Below are 21,569 nucleotides of genomic sequence, written 5' to 3' on the forward strand. Positions count from 1 at the left end.
TCCTCTCCTCCACCAAGTCGTCCAGGGTATGGTTTGCTCCCAGTTCTCGTGAAATTCCGTCCAATGAGTACATAAGAGAAGTACGACAAACTCAAAGTCTATTCAGCGTCTCGGAGTACAATACTATATATAATAGATTGACATTTTAATAACCACCGCTTTTCAGATAACTATACTCAGGCAGTGTTTGAACTTTTATCCCCAAAATAAATAACTTGAGGATGCTAAAAAATAAAACCCGTGAAATAAAAAGTATAGCTTAAGCCGTTGTACATACTATTACATTCCTCCAGTACGTCCTGCGCGCGCGCCTGTAGAATTCAAACGTTGTCATAACGTTGTATGAACCCGCGCGCGCACGAAGTGCGCGTCCGCTGCCCCCTGTATCCCCCTGGATATCACCTAGTGAAACGACCGTGTGTCACAACGTGATACAATAAAAACGACGCGGCGTAGACTGGAACCATTACACTGTATAAGCTCCAGTGTAATGTAATATGTACTACGCCCCGGGCGTGACTGAGGAAATTTACACTTGTAATAAGCGCCATTGTAATGTAATTGTTCTACTGCTTATTATGAGAATAAGTTGTAACCGGAATTATTGGATACAGTATCCAGAAAAAGGGATGCAGATGAACAGAGAAGGAAGACGTGAACAATACCATGTGGTAAATCACGGGATGTAGTCACGTGTTAAAGAAGCCAACCGGGCAAAAATATGGAGAACCTAGAGTGTTACAAAATAATTATCTCTGCAATGCTGTACCGGAGAGAACGTACCGGTTAATCGAGACCAAGCACTCTGCACATATCGTAATTTAATATAACTAAACTGAAGAACCTGTCTCAACATAGTATTGTTGGTATGTGGTACTCTAATACAATCTAGAGCTATAAAACGTTGTAAGAGTTACCAGTTAGCGTTAGTATTTTATCTTTCCGCTAAGTCTACAATTCTGCTAACTAACAATTGAGTATGATCGTCAATTAAATGTTCATAGTCATAGATATTGAATATAGAGATCACATTCACACAATGAACAAGCATAGACAAGTGGGAAACAAACAAACGAGATAGATCAAGCTCGTAAAGGGTCGTTGTTCGAGATCGGAAATTTCAAAACTCTAGTTCGACAGGCGAAGTTCTCTTCGACTGTAGTGCGTGTCGAACATATTAAAGTACTAGTGTAACCCGGCCTACGGCCGGGATTTCACTGCCGCAGTTAAAAAGGGTAGGAGTAATTACCCGCTGAGTCAAAACCCGGATTAGGCGAGCAATTGTATTTGGGGTGCCCTCACGTATCCAATAGTATGCTTAAAAATAGTAATTCTTAATCAATAGAAATTAACCCTGCACCACACCAGCCTATCATATTTGAAAACATGCATTACATTGTCGTATGAAAGTATGAACTCTCTCTACAGTCCAAACAGACCGTTTGAGCACTTCCTCCCCTAATAAGTTTATAGTATCATATGACCATGTAATATATACGCCATGTAATATATACGCTACATATGCAGAGAGAGAGAGAGAGAGCTAGCCCCGTAACTCTTGCCGTTCTTCTCAAGCCATTTTATGTAACATATTTTGTGGTACAAAACCATCAATTAAACCACTTACCACCGGCCGATTTTTATAAAATTTGCTTATGGGCTTCATCAGAGTTTTGTCGACACTATACCGAAAAAACCAGTCCCGTAACTCTTACCATTTTTTTTGTATAACCGTTCGGAAATTACACACGAACACACGATCAGACACACATTCTGGTGTTATTAAGTTGATATTGTAGGTATATTAAAGTATATTAAAGTATATCCCCGGGTCAAAATCGGGAAAAATCCTACATTTAAATATACTTTAATATGGTTGGCCCCCCCGGCCCCCCCCCCCCCCCCCCCCCCCCCCCAAATGAGTCAAATTTGATTATTTTCACAAGTTTCTAAAATCAAATTACAATTTACAGGTTTAAGAAACATTTGTCACTGTCCTCCAAAGTCAACTTGGACTCGGCACCAAAGAAATGCAATCTAAATTCCTCAAAAAAAAGTACTCCTCAAAGTGTTTTCATCAAACGAAACATCCAGCAGGAATTAAAAGTACGTGTCCCCCACCTGTACCCTCTCCCCACTGATATGTTGGGAATGTTGTACCACGTGTTGGGAATGTTGTACCACGTGTTGGGAATGTTGTACCACGTGTTGGGAATGTTGTACCACGTGTTGGGAATGTTGTACCACGTGTTGGGAATGTTGTACCACGTGTTGGGAATGTTGTACCACGTGTTGGGAATGTTGTACCACGTGTTGCGAATGTTGTACCACGTGTTGAGAATGTTGTACCACGTGTTGGGAATGTTGTACCACGTGTTGAGAATGTTGCACCACGTGTTGAGAATTTTGCACCACGTATTTGGATTGTTGCACCACGTGTCAGGTTATCTAAATAGAAGAATGTACTAATCACATGTTTCCTTACAGGATAAAATTCTAGCTATGAAGATTGAAGCTAGAAAAGCTGCTGAACAGGAACGATTAGTTGACGAGGAGTTCAGGGTATGCTGTTTAATAGTCGGTGTTCTACTAATATTTTATTAATATCACATTCTGATTGAATCCTCTTTCTCGCCCTCTTTTTAGAAGCTCATTAAATGTTACACCTAACAGACGGAAGATTCGGAGTACACTGAGCTACAGAAGATGCTAGATAATGACGAGGAGGAAGAAATGTCCGAGAGTGACGAAGATCAGAAAGGTATGGTTTTGCCATTCATATTTTTGTGTTCTTTTGTATTTGTACGAGACAGTAGGAACTTGTGTGTCTCTGGCCATTTTCAGTGCACAGACGTTCTCTTAGGATCTTATCATCTCATGTCATGACGTTTACTCTTTAAATTGGTCACAGAAGAGGAAGAAATATTGGTAGAAGAGGTTGAGAATGTAGACGAAAAGATGGACAGAAGAGCAGAGAAGATCTTGTTAGGAGAGGAAGTCAGTTCTTCCTCCGGAGAAGATAACAAACAAGTTGAAGTTGAAAGAAAAGAGAGGAATTATCACACTGATACTGATAGCGACCTGGTAAGTCAGAAAAAAAGAAGAAAAAAAGAAATCAGACATATACCAGGACTCTTCTAAAACAGTTTGAACATTTCCTATTATATTTTATGACGTCATGTTTTTTAATTTTGTTACGTCAATGTCTTCCTCCCAGCTGGCGTCAGCTGATGAAGTCCACGTCAACGAGCTCCCTGCTACTTCCGCGAGTGAAGATGACGCTTTAGAACCCAGCAGATACTCTCTTAGGAGACTTACCAGGTTTAATATCTCGATATTTCATTTTGTTAAAAAATATGGTACTTTAAAAGAAAAAAGTAACCTTTGGTAGGGTGAAATCATGAAACGAGACGTATTTTTTAATACGTTGATCTTTGGGCGTCAAATTTGCTAATAAGGTTTTTAAGAATCTTTATTTAATATCATTGTCTCTTACTTAATGAAATTTAACGATTGTGAAATTGCCGATTTTTCTAGATATGTAAGGAAAAAGCGGCTTACCAAAAGAAGGAAAAAAGAAGAATTAGTGCCTAAAGAGAACTCTGCAAATAAAGAGCCGGATTCTGACGAAGATTCTCAATCAGTGGAGAAAATTGAGAAGGCGAAAAGAAAAATAGAATCGATTTTGGAGAAACGAAAGGAAATAAAACAGAAGAAAGATGCGATTAAAGTAAGATATTAATTAAAGTAGAAGTGTGACTTTTTTCAATTCATTATTTGGTTCATATACAAAAATTTTATTGACAAAATCTATCGTATTTTGTTAATAAATTCAAACTCTAATACCCATGATTTATTCATTGTTTATGTAATTGTTCATGAAATACGTTCCTATGATGTCAGCTATAAAATCTAAACGTGTTTTTGTACCAGGCAAAGAAGGCAAAACTGGAAAAAGAGAAACTAAAAATGGAAGAAATAAGAAAGAAAGCGGAGGAGGACGCAATTCTCGCAGAGGAACAACGGAAATCCTCATCTTCACAGGTTTTTTTACAGTTAATACACTACATCTGTTTCTCTAAATCAGATTTTAAGAGCGATGGAACAAAAATAAATCAATGATTTATTCATTTTGCGGAATGAATATCATACAAAATTTCCTTTAGATCAAAAAGACAGCATCCAAGCCGGCAACAGTCCGAAAACCATGGCTGTCCGACTCCGAGGACGAGGAATTGCCAGAGTTTGAAACTGAAGGAGATGGTCATAATACTCCGACTGCTGGCCAAGGGGCCAAACCTGAAATTCGTTCTAAACGGTATGTTTGATAAATCATTCAAAGTTCTTTCCCTTGGTCCGATGCAGCCACCGGATTTTTTTTGTAATTCTGTCCTGTCGAGTATTGAACAAGAATTGCGCCCGTTGTTTCGTTTTGGCGGACGCTAGATTTCCATTTCACATTTACTATAAATTTAAGTATAACTATAAGCTCCAATCAGCTCACTTCAATCTTCATGATAATAATATTGATCAATTATGCATCAAATACGGGAAACACTTGAAATTCAGTTCAATTGCCGTAGAACTTAACTTGTATCTGTAATTCAAGAAATTATCAGCAAAGGTAAACTATACTCGTGTACACATCAATACACTACGCTTGCCACGTACAAATTGGGTGTATTACCTAATAGTAATATTATACATTACTATACATGCATCATATACACAGTCGCGCCGCGCATTCATAGATCACAGGCTATCTATACATCACATCTCCTCAAGCAATCCTCGCGCGCGCCCAACTTTTTCGTTGCATGGTAACGAACGAACACACGACATATTTAAACCCACCTATCTCGTTCTCCAAAATCCACGTTTTTCTGCAAAAACCTCCATTCGTAACCTTTCACTATTGCCTTTTTTCAAAAGGGTGAAAAGGAAAAAATCCTACTCCCACGTCATGATGACGTCATGTTTTTAATCCAGAGACTGGGCGAACGACAGTATGCTAGAATTACGTGCTGCTCGAATATTAGCGGGCGAGGACCTGAGCAGTAGTTCAGAGGAAAGCGGTGAACCCCAGAGAAAATACCACTCCGACACTGACAGCGATTTGGTATGTAAGATAATGCATTAGATAATGTTAGATAATCTAATGTATTCATAATGTACAATGTACATGAAGGATGGCCAAAAGTCAGCGTACATACGTTGGAGCTTATTTCTTAGTCACTGACTTGTTATTATCACTCATTCGAATTTTCAAATTTTGGCGTTAGAATCCCTGAATAGAATGTGTATAAGACCCAACGTATGTGAACTGACTTTTGCCACTGATCTAAATATCATTTTGTACGATAATTATAATGTAAGATAATGTAAGATGTTAGATGATGCAAGATAATGCAAGATAATGCAAGATAATGTAAGATAATGCAAGATAATGACTTGTCTTCCTCCCAGCTAGCGTCAGCTGATGAAGTACACGTGAACGAGCTCCCTGCTACTTCCGCGAGTGAAGATGACGCTTTACAGCCTAGCAGATACTCTCTCAGGAGACTTACCAGGTTTAATATGCTAGAGTAGTATAGTACATGTAGTAGAGTACATGTAGTAGAGTACATGTAGTAGAGTACATGTAGTAGAGTACATGTAGTAGAGTACATGTAGTAGAGTACATGTAGTAGAGTACATGTGGTAGAGTACATGTGGTAGAGTACATGTAGTAGAGTACATGTAGTAGAGTACATGTAGTAGAGTACATGTAGTAGAGTACATGTAGTAGAGTACATGTAGGTAGAGTACATGTAGTAGAGTACATGTAGTAGAGTACATGTAGTAGAGTACATGTGGTAGAGTACATGTAGTAGAGTACATGTAGTAGAGTACATGTAGTAGAGTACATGTGGTAGAGTACATGTAGTAGAGTACATGTAGTAGAGTACATGTAGTAGAGTACATGTAGTAGAGTACATGTAGTAGAGTACATGTAGTAGAGTACATGTAGTAGAGTACATGTAGTAGAGTACATGTAGTAGAGTACATGTAGTAGAGTACATGTAGTAGAGTACATGTAGTAGAGTACATGTAGTAGAGTACATGTAGTAGAGTACATGTAGTAGAGTACATGTAGTAGAGTACATGTGGTAGAGTACATGTAGTAGAGTACATGTGGTAGAGTACATGTGGTAGAGTACATGTAGTAGAGTACATGTAGTAGAGTACATTTAGTAGAGTACATGTAGTAGAGTACATGTAGTAGAGTACATGTAGTAGAGTACATTTAGTAGAGTACATGTAGTAGAGTACATGTAGTAGAGTACATTTAGTAGAGTACATGTAGTAGAGTACATGTAGTAGAGTACATGTAGTAGAGTACATGTAGTAGAGTACATGTAGTAGAGTACATGTAGTAGAGTACATGTAGTAGAGTACATGTAGTAGAGTACATGTAGTAGAGTACATGTAGTAGAGTACATGTAGTAGAGTACATGTAGTAGAGTACATGCGGTAGAGTACATGTACTAGAGTACATGTAGTAGAGTACATGCGGTAGAGTACATGTGGTAGAGTACATGTGGTAGAGTACATGTGGTAGAGTACATGCGGTAGAGTACATGTGGTAGAGTACATGTAGTAGAGTACATGTAGTAGAGTACATGTAGTAGAGTACATGTACTAGAGTACATGTAGTAGAGTACATGTAGTAGAGTACATGTGGTAGAGTACATGTGGTAGAGTACATGTAGTAGAGTACATGTAGTAGAGTACATGTGGTAGAGTACATGTGGTAGAGTACATGTGGTAGAGTACATGTGGTAGAGTACATGTAGTAGAGTACATGTAGTAGAGTACATGTAGTAGAGTACATGTAGTAGAGTACATGTACTAGAGTACATGTGGTAGAGTACATGTAGTAGAGTACATGTGGTAGAGTACATGTGGTAGAGTACATGTAGTAGAGTACATGTAGTAGAGTACATGTAGTAGAGTACATGTAGTAGAGTACATGTAGTAGAGTACATGTAGTAGAGTACATGTAGTAGAGTACATGTAGTAGAGTACATGTAGTAGAGTACATGTAGTAGAGTACATGTAGTAGAGTACATGTAGTAGAGTACATGTAGTAGAGTACATGTAGTAGAGTACATGTAGTAGAGTACATGTAGTAGAGTACATGTAGTAGAGTACATGTAGTAGAGTACATGTAGTAGAGTACATGTAGTAGAGTACATGTAGTAGAGTACATGTAGTAGAGTACATGTAGTAGAGTACATGTAGTAGAGTACATGTAGTAGAGTACATGTAGTAGAGTACATGTAGTAGAGTACATTTAGTAGAGTACATGTAGTAGAGTACATGTAGTAGAGTACATGTAGTAGAGTACATGTAGTAGAGTACATGTAGTAGAGTACATGTAGTAGAGTACATGTAGTAGAGTACATGTAGTAGAGTACATGTAGTAGAGTACATGTAGTAGAGTACATGTAGTAGAGTACATGTAGTAGAGTACATGTAGTAGAGTACATGTAGTAGAGTACATGTAGTAGAGTACATGTAGTAGAGTACATGTAGTAGAGTACATGTAGTAGAGTACATGTAGTAGAGTACATGTAGTAGAGTACATGTAGTAGAGTACATGTAGTAGAGTACATGTAGTAGAGTACATGTAGTAGAGTACATGTAGTAGAGTACATGTAGTAGAGTACATGTAGTAGAGTACATGTAGTAGAGTACATGTAGTAGAGTACATTTAGTAGAGTACATGTAGTAGAGTACATGTACTAGAGTACATGTAGTAGAGTACATGTAGTAGAGTACATGTAGTAGAGTACATGTAGTAGAGTACATGTAGTAGAGTACATGTAGTAGAGTATATGTAGTAGAGTACATGTAGTAGAGTACATTTAGTAGAGTACATGTAGTAGAGTACATGTAGTAGAGTACATGTAGTAGAGTACATTATATCAGATTTCTCTACATTTTACTCGTCGTTATCCCAAAATCGTTCAAAGGTACTGTAGAAAGAAACGAATAGCAAGAGAAAAGAGGCATGTGCAACGGGTAGCAATCGGTTCTGAGTCGGAAAAGGAAGAGAAAGCGAGAAGAAAGTTGCAGGACATATTGAAGAGAAGGGAAGAAATCAAGAAGAAGATTTATCGGAAGAAAACCCAGAAAAGGGAGGATAGCTGTACGTTTATTTAAATTTAAATCGTTTACTCTGGTTTTATTGATAAATATTTCGTCACAAAGCATAGCTCATGATTTAAATAGTCTAGGAAGGGTATACTGTTAATAGTTTGTAGAACGTAGAACTGGTTTGAGTGCCCTTCACAGCTTGTTAAATATTCTCCTCATGTTAATTGCTGTATAAATTATACCCTAATTGCATAAATATATCCTAATTACAATCATAATTCATCACGTCACGTTCTCAGGTACTAGTATACAAGATTTGTTTGGAGGTAGCGGTGGCTTATCTCTAACTGGAATCAGTCGACCATCAGATAGTCAATCTCTCCCCAGTGCCTCCAGGTAAATGAGTTTTTTTGGAATGTTTTCTGAATCATAATGTTTCTCCAACGATTTGCTTTAACGCATTAGAGCAATGCAAGAGCGAGAAGCCATATGTTTCTCCCCCAGTTCACTTGCCACTTCACATCCACATAGATAATTTCGGCAACCCCCTTGGTCCTTCAGGGTTGCCCTACCCCAGAGGCAGGCAGAGTTGATAAATGGGTTAATTAACGGCATTTTTTCAGAGATTCAGTTCACATCTCGAGTACGATCATACCCGATAGTATGGACACGTTACCCATTAGCGAGAAAACCTTCGACGTTGATACCGCTGGTCAGAATATATTGTAATATTTTGTAAACTATTGTAAGATAATGTAAGATATTGTAAGATATTGTAAAATATTGTAAAATATTGTTAAATATTGTTAAATATTGTAAGATATTTTAAGATATTGTAAGATATTTTAAGATATTTTAAGATATTATAAGATATCGTAACACGTAATGATTAATACTCTCAGTCCGTAACGTAGTGGAGGACTCTCAATACTCTGGAAAGAGTTCCTCTAACTTTCTCCCTCCCGACGAGGACGCTGTTTTTCTGGACACTCAGGGAATGCTACGTAGTGGTCTTGATATCAGGTAAATTGTACAACGCTACTAATTTGTTGCATTTGTTGAGGCTTCGTCTTTTGGTAATGAAACTAGCACAAATTGGAGTGTGTAAAACTAAACAAGCGGTTTAAATATGATCTCAATTTAAATGCTTGTTTTCTGCACGGTGTAATCTAGCAGCAACTGCAGACATCACGGTTTTTTCTGGTAACATGAGTCGGACAAGAGTCGCTGTCGGACAGGAGTTGCTGTCGGACAGGAGTCGCTGTCGGACAGGAGTCGCTGTCGGACAGGAGTCGCTGTCGGACAGGAGTTGCTGTCGGACAGGAGTCGCTGTCGGACAGGAGTCGCTGTCGGACAGGAGTTGCTGTCGGACAGTAGTCGCTGTCTAACAGGAGTCGCTGTCGGACAGGAGTTGCTGTCGGACAGGAGTTGCTGTCGGACAGGAGTTGCTGTCGGACAGTAGTCGCTGTCTAACAGGAGTCGCTGTCTAACAGGAGTCGCTGTCGGACAGGAGTCGCTGTCGGACAGGAGTTGCTGTCGGACAGGAGTCGCTGTCGGACAGGAGTCGCTGTCGGACAGGAGTTGCTGTCGGACAGTAGTCGCTGTCTAACAGGAGTCGCTGTCGGACAGGAGTTGCTGTCGGACAGGAGTCGCTGTCGGACAGGAGTTGCTGTCGGACAAGAGTCGCTGTCGGACAGGAGTCGCTGTCGGACAGGAGTTGCTGTCGGACAGGAGTTGCTGTCGGACAGGAGTTGCTGTCGGACAGTAGTCGCTGTCTAACAGGAGTCGCTGTCTAACAGGAGTCGCTGTCGGACAGGAGTCGCTGTCGGACAGGAGTTGCTGTCGGACAGGAGTCGCTGTCGGACAGGAGTCGCTGTCGGACAGGAGTTGCTGTCGGACAGTAGTCGCTGTCTAACAGGAGTCGCTGTCGGACAGGAGTTGCTGTCGGACAGGAGTCGCTGTCGGACAGGAGTTGCTGTCGGACAAGAGTCGCTGTCGGACAGGAGTCGCTGTCGGACAGGAGTTGCTGTCGGACAGGAGTCGCTGTCGGACAGGAGTCGCTGTCGGACAGGAGTTGCTGTCGGACAGTAGTCGCTGTCTAACAGGAGTCGCTGTCGGACAGGAGTCGCTGTCGGACAGGAGTTGCTGTCGGACAGTAGTCGCTGTCTAACAGGAGTCGCTGTCGGACAGGAGTTGCTGTCGGACAGGAGTCGCTGTCGGACAGGAGTTGCTGTCGGACAGGAGTCGCTGTCGGACAGGAGTCGCTGTTGGACAGGAGTCGCTGTCGGACAGGAGTTGCTGTCGGACAGGAGTCGCTGTCGGACAGGAGTTGCTGTCGGACAGTAGTCGCTGTCTAACAGGAGTCGCTGTCGGACAGGAGTTGCTGTCGGACAGGAGTCGCTGTTGGACAAGAGTTGCTGTCGGACAGGAGTTGCTGTCAGACAGGAGTCGCCGTCGGACAGGAGTTATCACCCTGAATATATCACACGTTGACACGGTGTATAACTACAACCTTTGCCCCTCAGTGGTGAAGGAGGAATAGACGCTCTCGCTGGAGACGGTTCCCTGCTCGACAATTCCATGGACCTGCTAAATCTCTGTTCAGGACGCTTTGGGTCGTCAGCTGCGGATAGTGGAGGTTTTGGGGGCACGGCCCCCGATAGTGGAGGTTCGGGGGGCACGGCCCCCGATAGTGGAGGTTTTGGGGGCAGGGTTACAGTTCAGGATATCAGTTTTAACCTGGCTACTTCTCCCAGCCTAGTTGGTTGGTCATTATTTATAAGTTATCATTTTGTAGCTCACTGAGGATTGTTTCCATTCAAACTACTTAACTAGAATTGTAAGTTTCTTCTAATTCTCCCTCTTTTTAATCTGCTTTTGAGACCATTTACCACATTTCCAAACTTACACGCACATCTCCGCAGGATCTGGACTATCCCAAACACCAAACCATTCCAGAACACCCTCTTATAAAAACCGGACACCACTTCCAAACGGTGACCCGGAACAAACTACACTTTTTAAGGGCGGCACGGATCAGACACCTCTGAGAAAGGGGCTGTCTCAGACACCTCTGACCAGGTTTGGTAACCTTGCAGGGTTACTGAGTCAAGAGAGTGATGAAGAGGAGGAACATGTCTCTAGTAAAGCCAAAGGTATGTTAATTCCTTGATGAGATGGTTATTTCGTCACGTGATTCATTATCATTTGTATTGATCTGGTTACTGGCGGGGAGGTATTGTTATACCTCATATTTGTTTTGACGACGACGTTTGGGTTTCAATGGGTTATTACTCGAAGCTGATTGTTTATTCGCTGTCACCGGTGACTACCACATGTATGTACTATGTATCACGTGATGGATCGTGTGATGCTACATTTGTGTGCCTTGAGCTGATCACATGTTCAGATCACATCGTAGGTTAATTTTCATTTTTCTGGATCATCCACTTCAAATTTAACACGTGACACACCACAGGAAAGAAACGTCGAGCACTGTATTCTGACTTACTTGACAATGAAGCTGAAAAGAGTGGTTCAGATCACAGTGATGATGAAAACGAAGGTACCATTGATTTTAAAGTTTATTTGACAAATTTTACTGAAACTGTTGCTTGTCTATATCTGAAATAGATACGTTTGCTTGCCGTGTCTATAGGGGTAATATTACAGAATCAGATGAGGGGGCCGGGGGGGGGTTGGGGGGTTTCCAAATGATTACGCTAGTGTAATTTTGACACAATAGCTATGTGTAAAACTGATTACGGAGGGGGGCGGGGGGGGGGGGGTAAAAATGTTTCAAAAACTGATTACGTAATATTTGAACGACCATTATATATTTTATATGAACAACAAACTTTCCTTCAGAGGACCATGATGAGTATGACAAGAGTATGATGGCGAAGGACTCGGAACTGCCCTCGGACGAGGAAGAATTAGCCGCCCAGCTGAAACTAGCCTACCATGACCAGCAGGCGTTAGATGAGAAGGCGCAGATTAAACGGCTCAAGGAGAGATTCATTCAGGTTCTGGTCTTATTCCAACTTCAAATTGTGTTTAGATGGTCATTACTCGTGCCAGCTGGAGGTTTTATTTCATTAATCGTGCTGGGTTGTTTCAATGGATGGTTACCGTAATATGTGCCACATGCTTAGCATGAAATATTTACTATACTTACTTGCACTTGTGTAGGTTTGTAGAAGCATTAGTATCGGGCGTTGCCTGCTACAGGCTATCCCGAAACTAGAAGCTTGCTTTAATAATAATAATTATGCCGGGTATGTTGAGTGAACACCCTCGATCTTATGTCAGAGAGGCACGGAGATAATTTATTTATGTTGCAGGAGGAGCAAGGATTTTTTAGGACTCGTAAATTCCACGGCGAAGATTCCAACATGGATTTATTTTCAACAAACCTTGGACTCGACTTCGAGGACGATAATGGTACTTAAACTTAAAGCCAGTTTTTTCATTCTTAACATTCTTACAAAGTTGATTTTATGTGCCACAAATCATGGGGACCCAGATTATTATGGTTTATTTTACATGATATTTTAGTGGAGACGAGTGCTGAAACATATAAGGAGGCTATGGAAAAGCGAACTGAACGGTTAAAAAGGGAGCAGTTTGTTAAAGAAAAGCGCATAAAAGAGGTAACTATCGCCATAATTTCTCACTTTCCTCCAACTTTATCTACCAATCACAATTCTCATTTTTCCCAGCTTCAACAAAATTTATCAGTTTCCTCAGCTTTACCCACAATTCTCAGTTTTCCACCGCACCAGCGTCACCCACATTTCTCCCTAATTCACCCACATAATTTCCTGACCAGGCTAGCAAAATGAACAGGGTTGATGAGGACAGTCAAGCGTTTCTCGACACCCTCCAAGACATCACCGACTCAAATTCCAGATCTGCTTTTTCCTCGAGTCAGGTGTGTGAAAATATGATTAACTAGAACATAACAAACAAAATTATATTCATATTAGAAACTTCCAACACATTAATAGAAACTTTCAACACAAAAATATCACTAATTAAATGTATTATGACACCAACTTCTCCCCTTCAGCAATGCGGTAGTTTCCTCAAGCACACAACCGGGACTCTGTCCCGACTATCCAGCGTTACCTCGTCCTCCCTGAATTCCGATAAAACCAGCAACCGGGCGTACGTGTTTCAGACTGTTAGTCCGGGGCAGACCAAGAGGAAGAGCAGTGGCAAGGTAATTCAAATATTTCACTGATAGGCGATAATTAGGTCTGGTCAGTGGAAATTTAGTGAATTTGTTTACGTAAAAGTTGATGACTGCCTTTCTCATATTGATATTCGACAACTTACTACCCTCTTTCAGTTTGCAAGTGAGCCGAAACGTCCCAAAAAATTCACGAGTTCTGGTGTGCCAGCCAGCCCTTCAGCAGACAGCAGTAAACTTAAGAGTATCTTCAATGTTATCAAATGAATTACGTCATCAAACTAATTATGTAATCAAACTAATTACGTAATCAAACTAATTACGTCATCAAGTGAGAGTTTTAATCTTGACACACAGCGGCATTCGAATTGCAAATGGATCAAGACAGTTTTTACATCAGAAAATGGGAGTTTTGTTGCACTTGAAGCAGAAGAGGGTCGCTCACATAAGACGTCAGCTGCAGCCTAGAAGGAGCGGGGTTCGGACAATTTTACGCTAATGTAATTTCTACATAATGAAAATGTCTACGTCATAAAAAAGGTTGCAGAGAAACGAGAGTGCTCTTAAATGGCCAATCTATGGCCTACGTAAACAATCTTTTAGATTGTTTTCCTTCATATTGGAACATTTTATGACTGTTATTCGAGCCTTTTTCATAGTTTTGTTTGTATATCAGATTAACCTGATTAAGTAGTCGCAAATTTCTGTGTTTGATACCGAATACCGATTACCGATAGACATTTTCCACTCTGATGTACGACAATGTCAATGGACAACCACGATCAGTGTCAGTAAAATGGTACGGATCCATATATATCGTCTCGCTTTATATATAGTATGATATGACTATGTCAATCGAGCAAATTGGAATATAACTTTATGAGCAGAGTTGAAAGTTTTAATTTTATGCGCAATGACACACAGGGTTAAAATGCTCCCCTGACGAGATATTGGCGAAAAACTGTCTCGATCACGTGATATGACCGTATAAAGAAGTTAGTATAATTTCTCGTTAGGGTAAGGGTTAGAGCTTATGCTTTTGTTGAGGATTGGGTTAGGGTTAGGGTTGGGATCAGATTAGAGGGTTAGGGTTTCGAATAGTCGCTAAGGACCAGCTAGAGAACGGGTTGAAAAATTAGTCACGTGACAGTCGAGTGTAGAGTGATTAATCATCATCCAGAAAAACTCTGTAGTATGTTTTGGTATAACTATAAGAGTAATAAAGTTTGTACACTAAAAGTAAAACGTAGAAGTATAAATTAACGTTATTTAAAATAATAGAATTTCAATTAGTCCTTCAAAAAATATTAATAATATGCAGTAAACTAAAAATAGTTGTATTATGAAGTTAGAGTGAAATTTCTATTAGCTGAAATCATTCAGTTATTGTTAAGTCGAAGAATAATAACTTCAACATACCGATATAATGTGCTACAAACAATTGTATATCTTCATATATATATACTAGTGTAACCCGTGCCTTCGGCCGGGACTTTACTGTCACAGTTGCAATGTAAAAGTATACAACCGCATTATATATTTGATATCACGCATAACGCTGTCTTATGAAAGTATGAAATCTCCCTACAGTTGAAACAAAGCGGCCGCAAGAGTGAGCTCTAAGCTTTATATAGTATAACGTGGGGCTAAACTAATTACGGTACATGTTATCCTCCTCGTTCTCTCTCCCATCCATTTATGTCACATTTCTGGAACAAAATCATCAATTAAACCACTTACCACCGGCCGATTTTTATAAAATTAGCTTATGGGCTTCGTCAGAGTTTTGTCAGCACTATACCGAAAAAACCAGTCCCATAACTATTACCGTTTTTTTTGTATAACCGTTCGGAAATTACAGACACACACACAGACACACACACATTCTGGTGTTATTAAGTTGATGAACTCTTAGTAATAATTAAATTAGAGCCAGACTATCATTTCGTTATTTTATGAATCTAGCAGAAATTGGTATCTAATAAATGTTTTGACTGGCGAGTGGCGACTATGTTTTCTCTTCACACTTCAATCAAAATTCGCGCACAATCGTCTTCAGTCTCAAGTCTTGGATTGACAATAACATTGTTATTAAACTTTCGTCAAATCATTTTGAAGTTTGCCCATGAAGATCTTCTGTTGTGAGATTCAAGTTCACTTTTTTTGGTCTTTGAGTTTGCCAAGCAATGCAGATAGAGCACAGGATTTTGGTGAAACGAACGACTCATCATATCAGGGATCCCGATCCTGTAAAACAGTTAATCATAATGAGTACATACAGTTAATGGAATTGTAAATTTCTAAATATTTAATCCTGATTTTTAACAGAAAATTATAGTTATACACTAGAAAATCACTGCACTTTCCTTAACTGTATAACTTTGTCATACGTTGTATGACCCGCCGCGCACGAGTGCGCGGCTCCCCCTGTATCGTCACCATATAGTGAAACGACCGTGGGGGTCGCAACGTGATACAAGTGGCGCGAAAGCACATGGTCATGGTTAGATCAATGTGCGGAAAGTTATAGTTATAAGAACAGCTGCATTTTATATGCTACTGGTAAGGTAAAAGTAACTTCCTTACCGCTCTTTTTTCGTGACAGTCGGAGCAGAGCCCACATTTTAGCCAAAACACCATTTCACTGCACCGAGTGCAGGATCTCTTCTCTGAGTATACCTCAAACTGTAACAGTAACAGTATCAAACATGTGTTTATTATAGTGTTACTAGAGCAAAAAGCAAAAAAGCACGATTTTAACATAAGTACGTAGTAATCTAAGTCTAGTTAAGTATTTCAAACGCTAATTAGCGCTAACTAGCGTTAGCCATCACGTTTTAAGATTGTCGCAGAATAATCCCTTTTTGTAGCACTCAACGTCTTGGACCGTCACTAGTATGTGTATTAATAGCTCATTCGTGTAGGTAGGTAATATAACACCGGCCGGAGTGATCTACTGATCTAATAAAATGTCACGTTACACATCACGTTACCTTACCTGCTGACATTAAACTCGGTATTCTGAGCTTTCTCGGACGGGTCACGTGAAGTGCACGTGACGCATTATATCAAGTTCCTTTACTCTACATACCTGCAATCTACATCAGAATGGTTCGTTGGTCCGTTGCAGCACGTTGTGACTGCATTTCTTATTCTCGATCTCGTGTCTTTGTAACTGTAAGCTTACACTAAACCTGGCCTGCGATAAGTTAGCTTGTTTTAATCGACGCATCTTTGTTGACGAGACATTTATAACTTCTTGGCAGGTACGTGGAAAATGTATTGTAAAGAGGTTTTCTCAAGTTATAAAACTCAACCACATTCTGGCCTAGTTCAAATCATGAAATATTTATTAGAAGCGGGGTAGTAAGTAATGTGTTTCGTTTTGTTTCGTGTAACTTACTACATAATGTAAATATTATACCAATGCAGATTTTAAACTACAGATTAAATCATAACACTAAACCTATGGAAGGCCGTCATAACTTCAAATACATCCGGTTATTGATTGTAAATGTTTTCAGTGACTGAATTTTAAGAAAATTTGAAAGACGATATTGAGAAGAAAACTATTTCCTAATTCCTCTTGTGAAGACTGTATCCTACTCCAAGTTTTCAGGTTTGTGCATGTTATACAGTATTCAGACAACTCAATCGCTCTCCTACAATTGGTTCTTTATCAGCCACGTAGCTAGCAATGAGGCGGGGAAGGCGAAGCCTCCCCTGGCGATAGCCTTGCCTGCCATGAAATGTTTTTCACAAAGCTTACTTATGTATTTTAAGGCTATGTATGTGCCCAGAATGCCGGATAATGTGGCAAAATACTTCAATTTTATCAAACATTTTCCCGAGGCTCCGTCCCCTAGCTGTGATCCGTCGGGACTCGGCTGCCTTGGCAGATAATCTTGATATATGCCAAGGCAGGGCTGTTGAGCTGTTCTTCATGACGACAATATTAGCTTATTACTTAGTTAATATCAGTTAATTAATTCCTCGATTTATTCGAAGGACATCAAAATTAGTACTATTTTATAATTCGCAGCTCCAGCACGATATTTTAAGCTGTAAGATAAAGGTGATAGTTTGTCTGGAAACCTTTTCACCCTGTATTTGGCTGGCGCACTTTACCACCTTCGTGCCTTTATGTCTTATCTAAGACCCAACCCTCCGTTTGCTGAAAACCTGCTACCTCTTGAGTGGGAGTACGCAGACGACGCAGACTTCACAGACGAGGATAAAAAGAATTAGGAGTCCATGTTACCAATATGCAAGGAGATATTGGAGGAGTGGAATCTTTTTGTCAACGAATCAAAAACAGAGTTCACACATATCTATCTGGCCGAGAAGAACGAAGTTGATGACAAAGGAGAGCCACTTCGAGGAAGAGAGCCCTGGAGATCATCTATCTCACTTGGTTCCAAATTGTGCAGCAACGAGGACATAAAAAGACGATGTATTCTGGCAAATCTTGCTTTCCAAACCTACAAGAAAGTTTGGGAACAAGGTAAACGCATACCTCTTAAGACCAGACTTAAGATCTACGAAGCCCAGGTGGTCTCCGTCTTAATGTATAATTGTAGCTGCTGGGCAGCTTCAAAGCAGCTACTGAGTAAACTGGATATCTGCCACAGAAAGCATCTGAGGCAAATCATCAGAATGACTTACCCTAATATAATCAAAAACGACACCCTTTACAAGAGATGTGAGGTGGTTCCACTCAGTGAGCGTGTTGCATGTGCACGATGGAGGATGCTCGGACATGTCCTTCGCAGTGATAACAACTCACCTGCACAGCTTGCATTACACTTTGCAGTAGAGAGTCAGAGTACTAAAAAGGGTAGAGTAGGTAGACACCAGTCGAACTTGCTTAAGACTATTAAATTTGATTTAGGTAGCAGGAACATTCCATTTGTAAATACAGACGATTTGTACAATTTAAGACTTTTAGCCTCTGATAGAGCGGGATGGAAGAAGTTGTTATAGCTTGTGTATCAGTTTTTCTTTTTTTCTGGCTACTTATCAGATCTTTAAGATGTTCATTTATGTTCTATTTTTGATTTGAATAAAGTTATATAATAATAAAGATAAAGAAACTCACGCGGAGTATATCAAATTTCAGTGATAAGAAGTACAGGATCAAAACAACTTATTCGAGCAACTACTTCCTAGCTGTCATCTATCTTGTGAAGACTCTCCTACCCGGCCCAGGTTATTGCAGGTTTGTGAATGTTTTATAGGATTTAGACAACTCAATCTTCATTCTATATAAGTTTTTGATTGATCAATTTGTTGATTAATTTGAGGGAAATCTAAATGGGTACTATTTGATAATACGACAGCTCCAGCACGCTATTTTTAAGCTGTAAGATAAAGAAACTCACGCGGAGTATATCAAATTTCAGTGATAAGAAGTACAGGATCAAAACAACTTATTCGAGCAACTACTTCCTAGCTGTCATCTATCTTGTGAAGACTCTCCTACCCGGCCCAGGTTATTGCAGGTTTGTGAATGTTTTATAAATATAGGATTTAGACAACTCAATCTTCTTTCTATATAAGTTTTTGATTGATCAATTTGTTGATTAATTTGAGGGAAATCTAAATGGGTACTATTTGATAATACGACAGCTCCAGCACGCTATTTTTAAGCTGTAAGATAAAGAAACTCACGCGGAGTATATCAAATTTCAGTGATAAGAAGTACAGGATCAAAACAACTTATTCGAGTAATTACTTCCTAGCTGTCATCTATTTTGTGAAGACTATATATCCTACCCTAGGTTATCAGGTTTGTGAACGTTTTATTCATAGATTCAGACGACATAATCTTCCTTCCATGATCAATCATTATTAATTAGCAATTATAGATACTAAATTTCGGATAACTAATTGCGATTCAATTACCAATTACGGCACAGCTAATGTTACATTATTATAATGTTATAACACTCTACTACTATAACAAGTACAGCTGCCATGAATGCGCCGCTTTAAAAGTATAAACATAAGAAAGTAACATGGAGTATATTTCAGGTTTCAGTTCAAAGAAATAGCGGATCAAACCAACTCATATTCCATCTTAACAGTCTCTAAATCTTATAGCTCTGAACATCAGGTACCAAAATAGAATGATTCATTTGCATAATTTTAATGACTGTTCAGGTAGAAAATAAATATCATTGAACCCAATGGTAAATTTATGATGAATCATAAAAGTATACTAGTCTGAGCAAAAATGATATGGAGTGTGGACTAAGGATTTTCAGATCTGAGAAGGCTATACTATAACCGGGAAGCATTTAATCTAAAATCAACACAGAAATTGGGTACAATCCGACCGGCTATTAAGGGGGGGGGGGGGTTCACCCTGATTTTTTTGTGAAACTTGGTTTCGAGATAGCAGTTGACCAACAAACTAGGACCGGTGACCGAACTTTTGAGGGGGTCCCGGACCCCAACCGCCAAACGGTGCCCGCGGGGCAGCCACGCCCATATTTGGTCCAAATTAGGCCCAATTTAGCTAAATACCCTGAACATGCCCAACAACCAGAATTGAGGTGCTTTACTTGTAGCTAGTGGTCCCTTGAACTTGTATATGAATTTTCATCAAGATTGGACAAAAAATGACCGAGTTATGAGCCAAAAACCATATGACCATATTTGGGCATACGCACAAAATTTGATCGATTTTGGCCCATAAATTGGTCAAATATCAATATTTTTGAATGAAACCAACTTTATATGGAAGGTAAGCCTATACTACACATTCTCTATGATTATCAACTCAGTATCTAACTAACTGTGGATTCTGTGTTCAAATAATCGCAAAAAATGAACAAAATCGCCCATATCTCAGTTCGCGATATTTGCAAAACTGATTTCGTTCAAAACAATAGAACTCAATAGGGTTTCAATATTTTTATATGAAATTTTCAGAATCAACGTAGAATCGGGGGGGGGGGGGGGGGGGGGGTTCAAGGGGAACTTTGGGGAACTTTGGGAAAGTCCCCCAAGATTTCTGAAGTTCCCCAAAAAAAAGTTCCCCAAAACTCCCCAAAGTTACCCAAAATTCCCCAAAATTATTAAAAATTATTAAAAATTATTCAAAATTATTCAAAATTTCTCTAATATACATTAATACCCATTAATGTTAACATGTATGTTATTATAAGGTATAATCTTAACTTACTTGTTGATACTTGCAGCATGATAATTTGTTTGGCATTATAATTTTTTTGGGGAACTTTGGGGAATTTTGGGGAACTTTCTGAAGTTCCCCAAAAAAAAGTTCCCCAAAATTCCCCAAAATTATTTGTTTCATTGATAATTTTTTGGGGAACTTTGGGAAAGTCCCCCAGGTTTCCTGAAGTTCCCCAAAAAAAGTTCCCCAAAGTTCCCCTTGGACCCCCCCCCAGAATCGCATTTCGACCTTAAGTTTTAATATGGAATTTTGAGTTAGGCCTTTAAAAAAATTTGGCGGCCAAATTCTGAAATTTGCCGGGCATTTTTCTTTTTTTGCGATTAATTGAACACAGAATCCACAGTTAGGTAGATACTGAGCTGATAATCATAGAGAATGTGTAGTATAGGCTTACCTTCCATATAAAGTTGGTTTCATTCAAAAATATTGATATTTGACCAATTTATGGGCCTAAATCGACCAAATTTGGTGCGTATGCCCAAATATGGGCATATGGTTTTTGGCTCATAACTCAGTCATTTTTTGTCCAATCTTGATGAAAATTCATATACGAGTTCAGGGGACCACTAGCTACAAGTAAAGCACCTAAAATCTGGGTTTTGGGCATGTTCAGGGTATTTGGCTAAATTGGGCCTAATTTGGACCAAATATGGGCGTGGCTGCCCCGCGGGCACCGTTTGGCGGTTGGGGGTCCGGGACCCCCTCAAAAGTTTGGTCACCGGTCCTAGTTTGTTGGTCAACTGCTATCTCGAAACCAAGTTTCACAAAAAAATCAGGGTGAACCCCCCCCCCCCCCCCCCCCCCCCCCTTAACTTGATTCATGAATGTTATGTAATTTTTGTAATATATAGAGATAAAATGGGCATCTAGATTCTACATGTAGAACTAGAAGCGCCACAATTTTTGGGAAAAAGGGGTTACAAATGACTTAATTGCTTTGGAGCATAATACATATTATCATTAATTTTTGGAATCAACACACTGCTTTATACAAGAAAATCGTCTCTTTTCAACAAAGTAATAAACTCTTAT

At 39.6% G+C, this 21,569-nt stretch overlaps 1 protein-coding gene and 1 long non-coding RNA gene across 3 annotated transcripts in view; both read left to right on the forward strand.

The window, feature by feature from the left end:
* LOC134823968 (claspin-like) overlaps positions 1-14,223 on the forward strand; it is an 87,947-nt gene extending 73,724 nt beyond the window's left edge. The window contains exons 6-29 of one of the 2 annotated variants that reach the window (XM_063835564.1): positions 1,974-2,106; positions 2,488-2,562; positions 2,674-2,761; positions 2,912-3,084; positions 3,218-3,321; positions 3,538-3,730; positions 3,934-4,044; positions 4,167-4,318; positions 4,990-5,119; positions 5,467-5,570; positions 8,019-8,194; positions 8,442-8,538; positions 8,766-8,854; positions 9,045-9,165; positions 10,668-10,810; positions 10,841-10,906; positions 11,067-11,297; positions 11,621-11,707; positions 12,010-12,167; positions 12,486-12,585; positions 12,700-12,794; positions 12,974-13,075; positions 13,214-13,366; positions 13,496-14,179. In XM_063835564.1, coding sequence (XP_063691634.1) covers positions 1,974-2,106; positions 2,488-2,562; positions 2,674-2,761; positions 2,912-3,084; positions 3,218-3,321; positions 3,538-3,730; positions 3,934-4,044; positions 4,167-4,318; positions 4,990-5,119; positions 5,467-5,570; positions 8,019-8,194; positions 8,442-8,538; positions 8,766-8,854; positions 9,045-9,165; positions 10,668-10,810; positions 10,841-10,906; positions 11,067-11,297; positions 11,621-11,707; positions 12,010-12,167; positions 12,486-12,585; positions 12,700-12,794; positions 12,974-13,075; positions 13,214-13,366; positions 13,496-13,603 — 2,989 coding nt within the window. In that variant the 3' untranslated portion in view covers positions 13,604-14,179. Of the gene's footprint in view, positions 1-1,973; positions 2,107-2,487; positions 2,563-2,673; positions 2,762-2,911; positions 3,085-3,217; positions 3,322-3,537; positions 3,731-3,933; positions 4,045-4,166; positions 4,319-4,989; positions 5,120-5,466; positions 5,571-8,018; positions 8,195-8,441; positions 8,539-8,765; positions 8,855-9,044; positions 9,166-10,667; positions 10,907-11,066; positions 11,298-11,620; positions 11,708-12,009; positions 12,168-12,485; positions 12,586-12,699; positions 12,795-12,973; positions 13,076-13,213; positions 13,367-13,495 lie in introns of both variants that reach the window. The other variant, XM_063835563.1, reaches the window with a different exon arrangement.
* A 4,281-nt stretch (positions 14,224-18,504) lies between these two features.
* LOC134824136 (uncharacterized) lies at positions 18,505-19,434 on the forward strand. Its single transcript, XR_010161356.1, has 4 exons — positions 18,505-18,554; positions 18,739-18,837; positions 19,028-19,124; positions 19,370-19,434. It is a non-coding gene; the product is annotated as an uncharacterized LOC134824136 (long non-coding RNA).
* The last annotated feature ends 2,135 nt before the right edge of the window (positions 19,435-21,569 follow it).

This window comes from Bolinopsis microptera, chromosome 12 (assembly GCF_026151205.1).
Source record: "Bolinopsis microptera isolate Bmic1 chromosome 12, MBARI_Bmic_1.0, whole genome shotgun sequence".
Taxonomy (NCBI): Eukaryota; Metazoa; Ctenophora; class Tentaculata; order Lobata; family Bolinopsidae; genus Bolinopsis; species Bolinopsis microptera.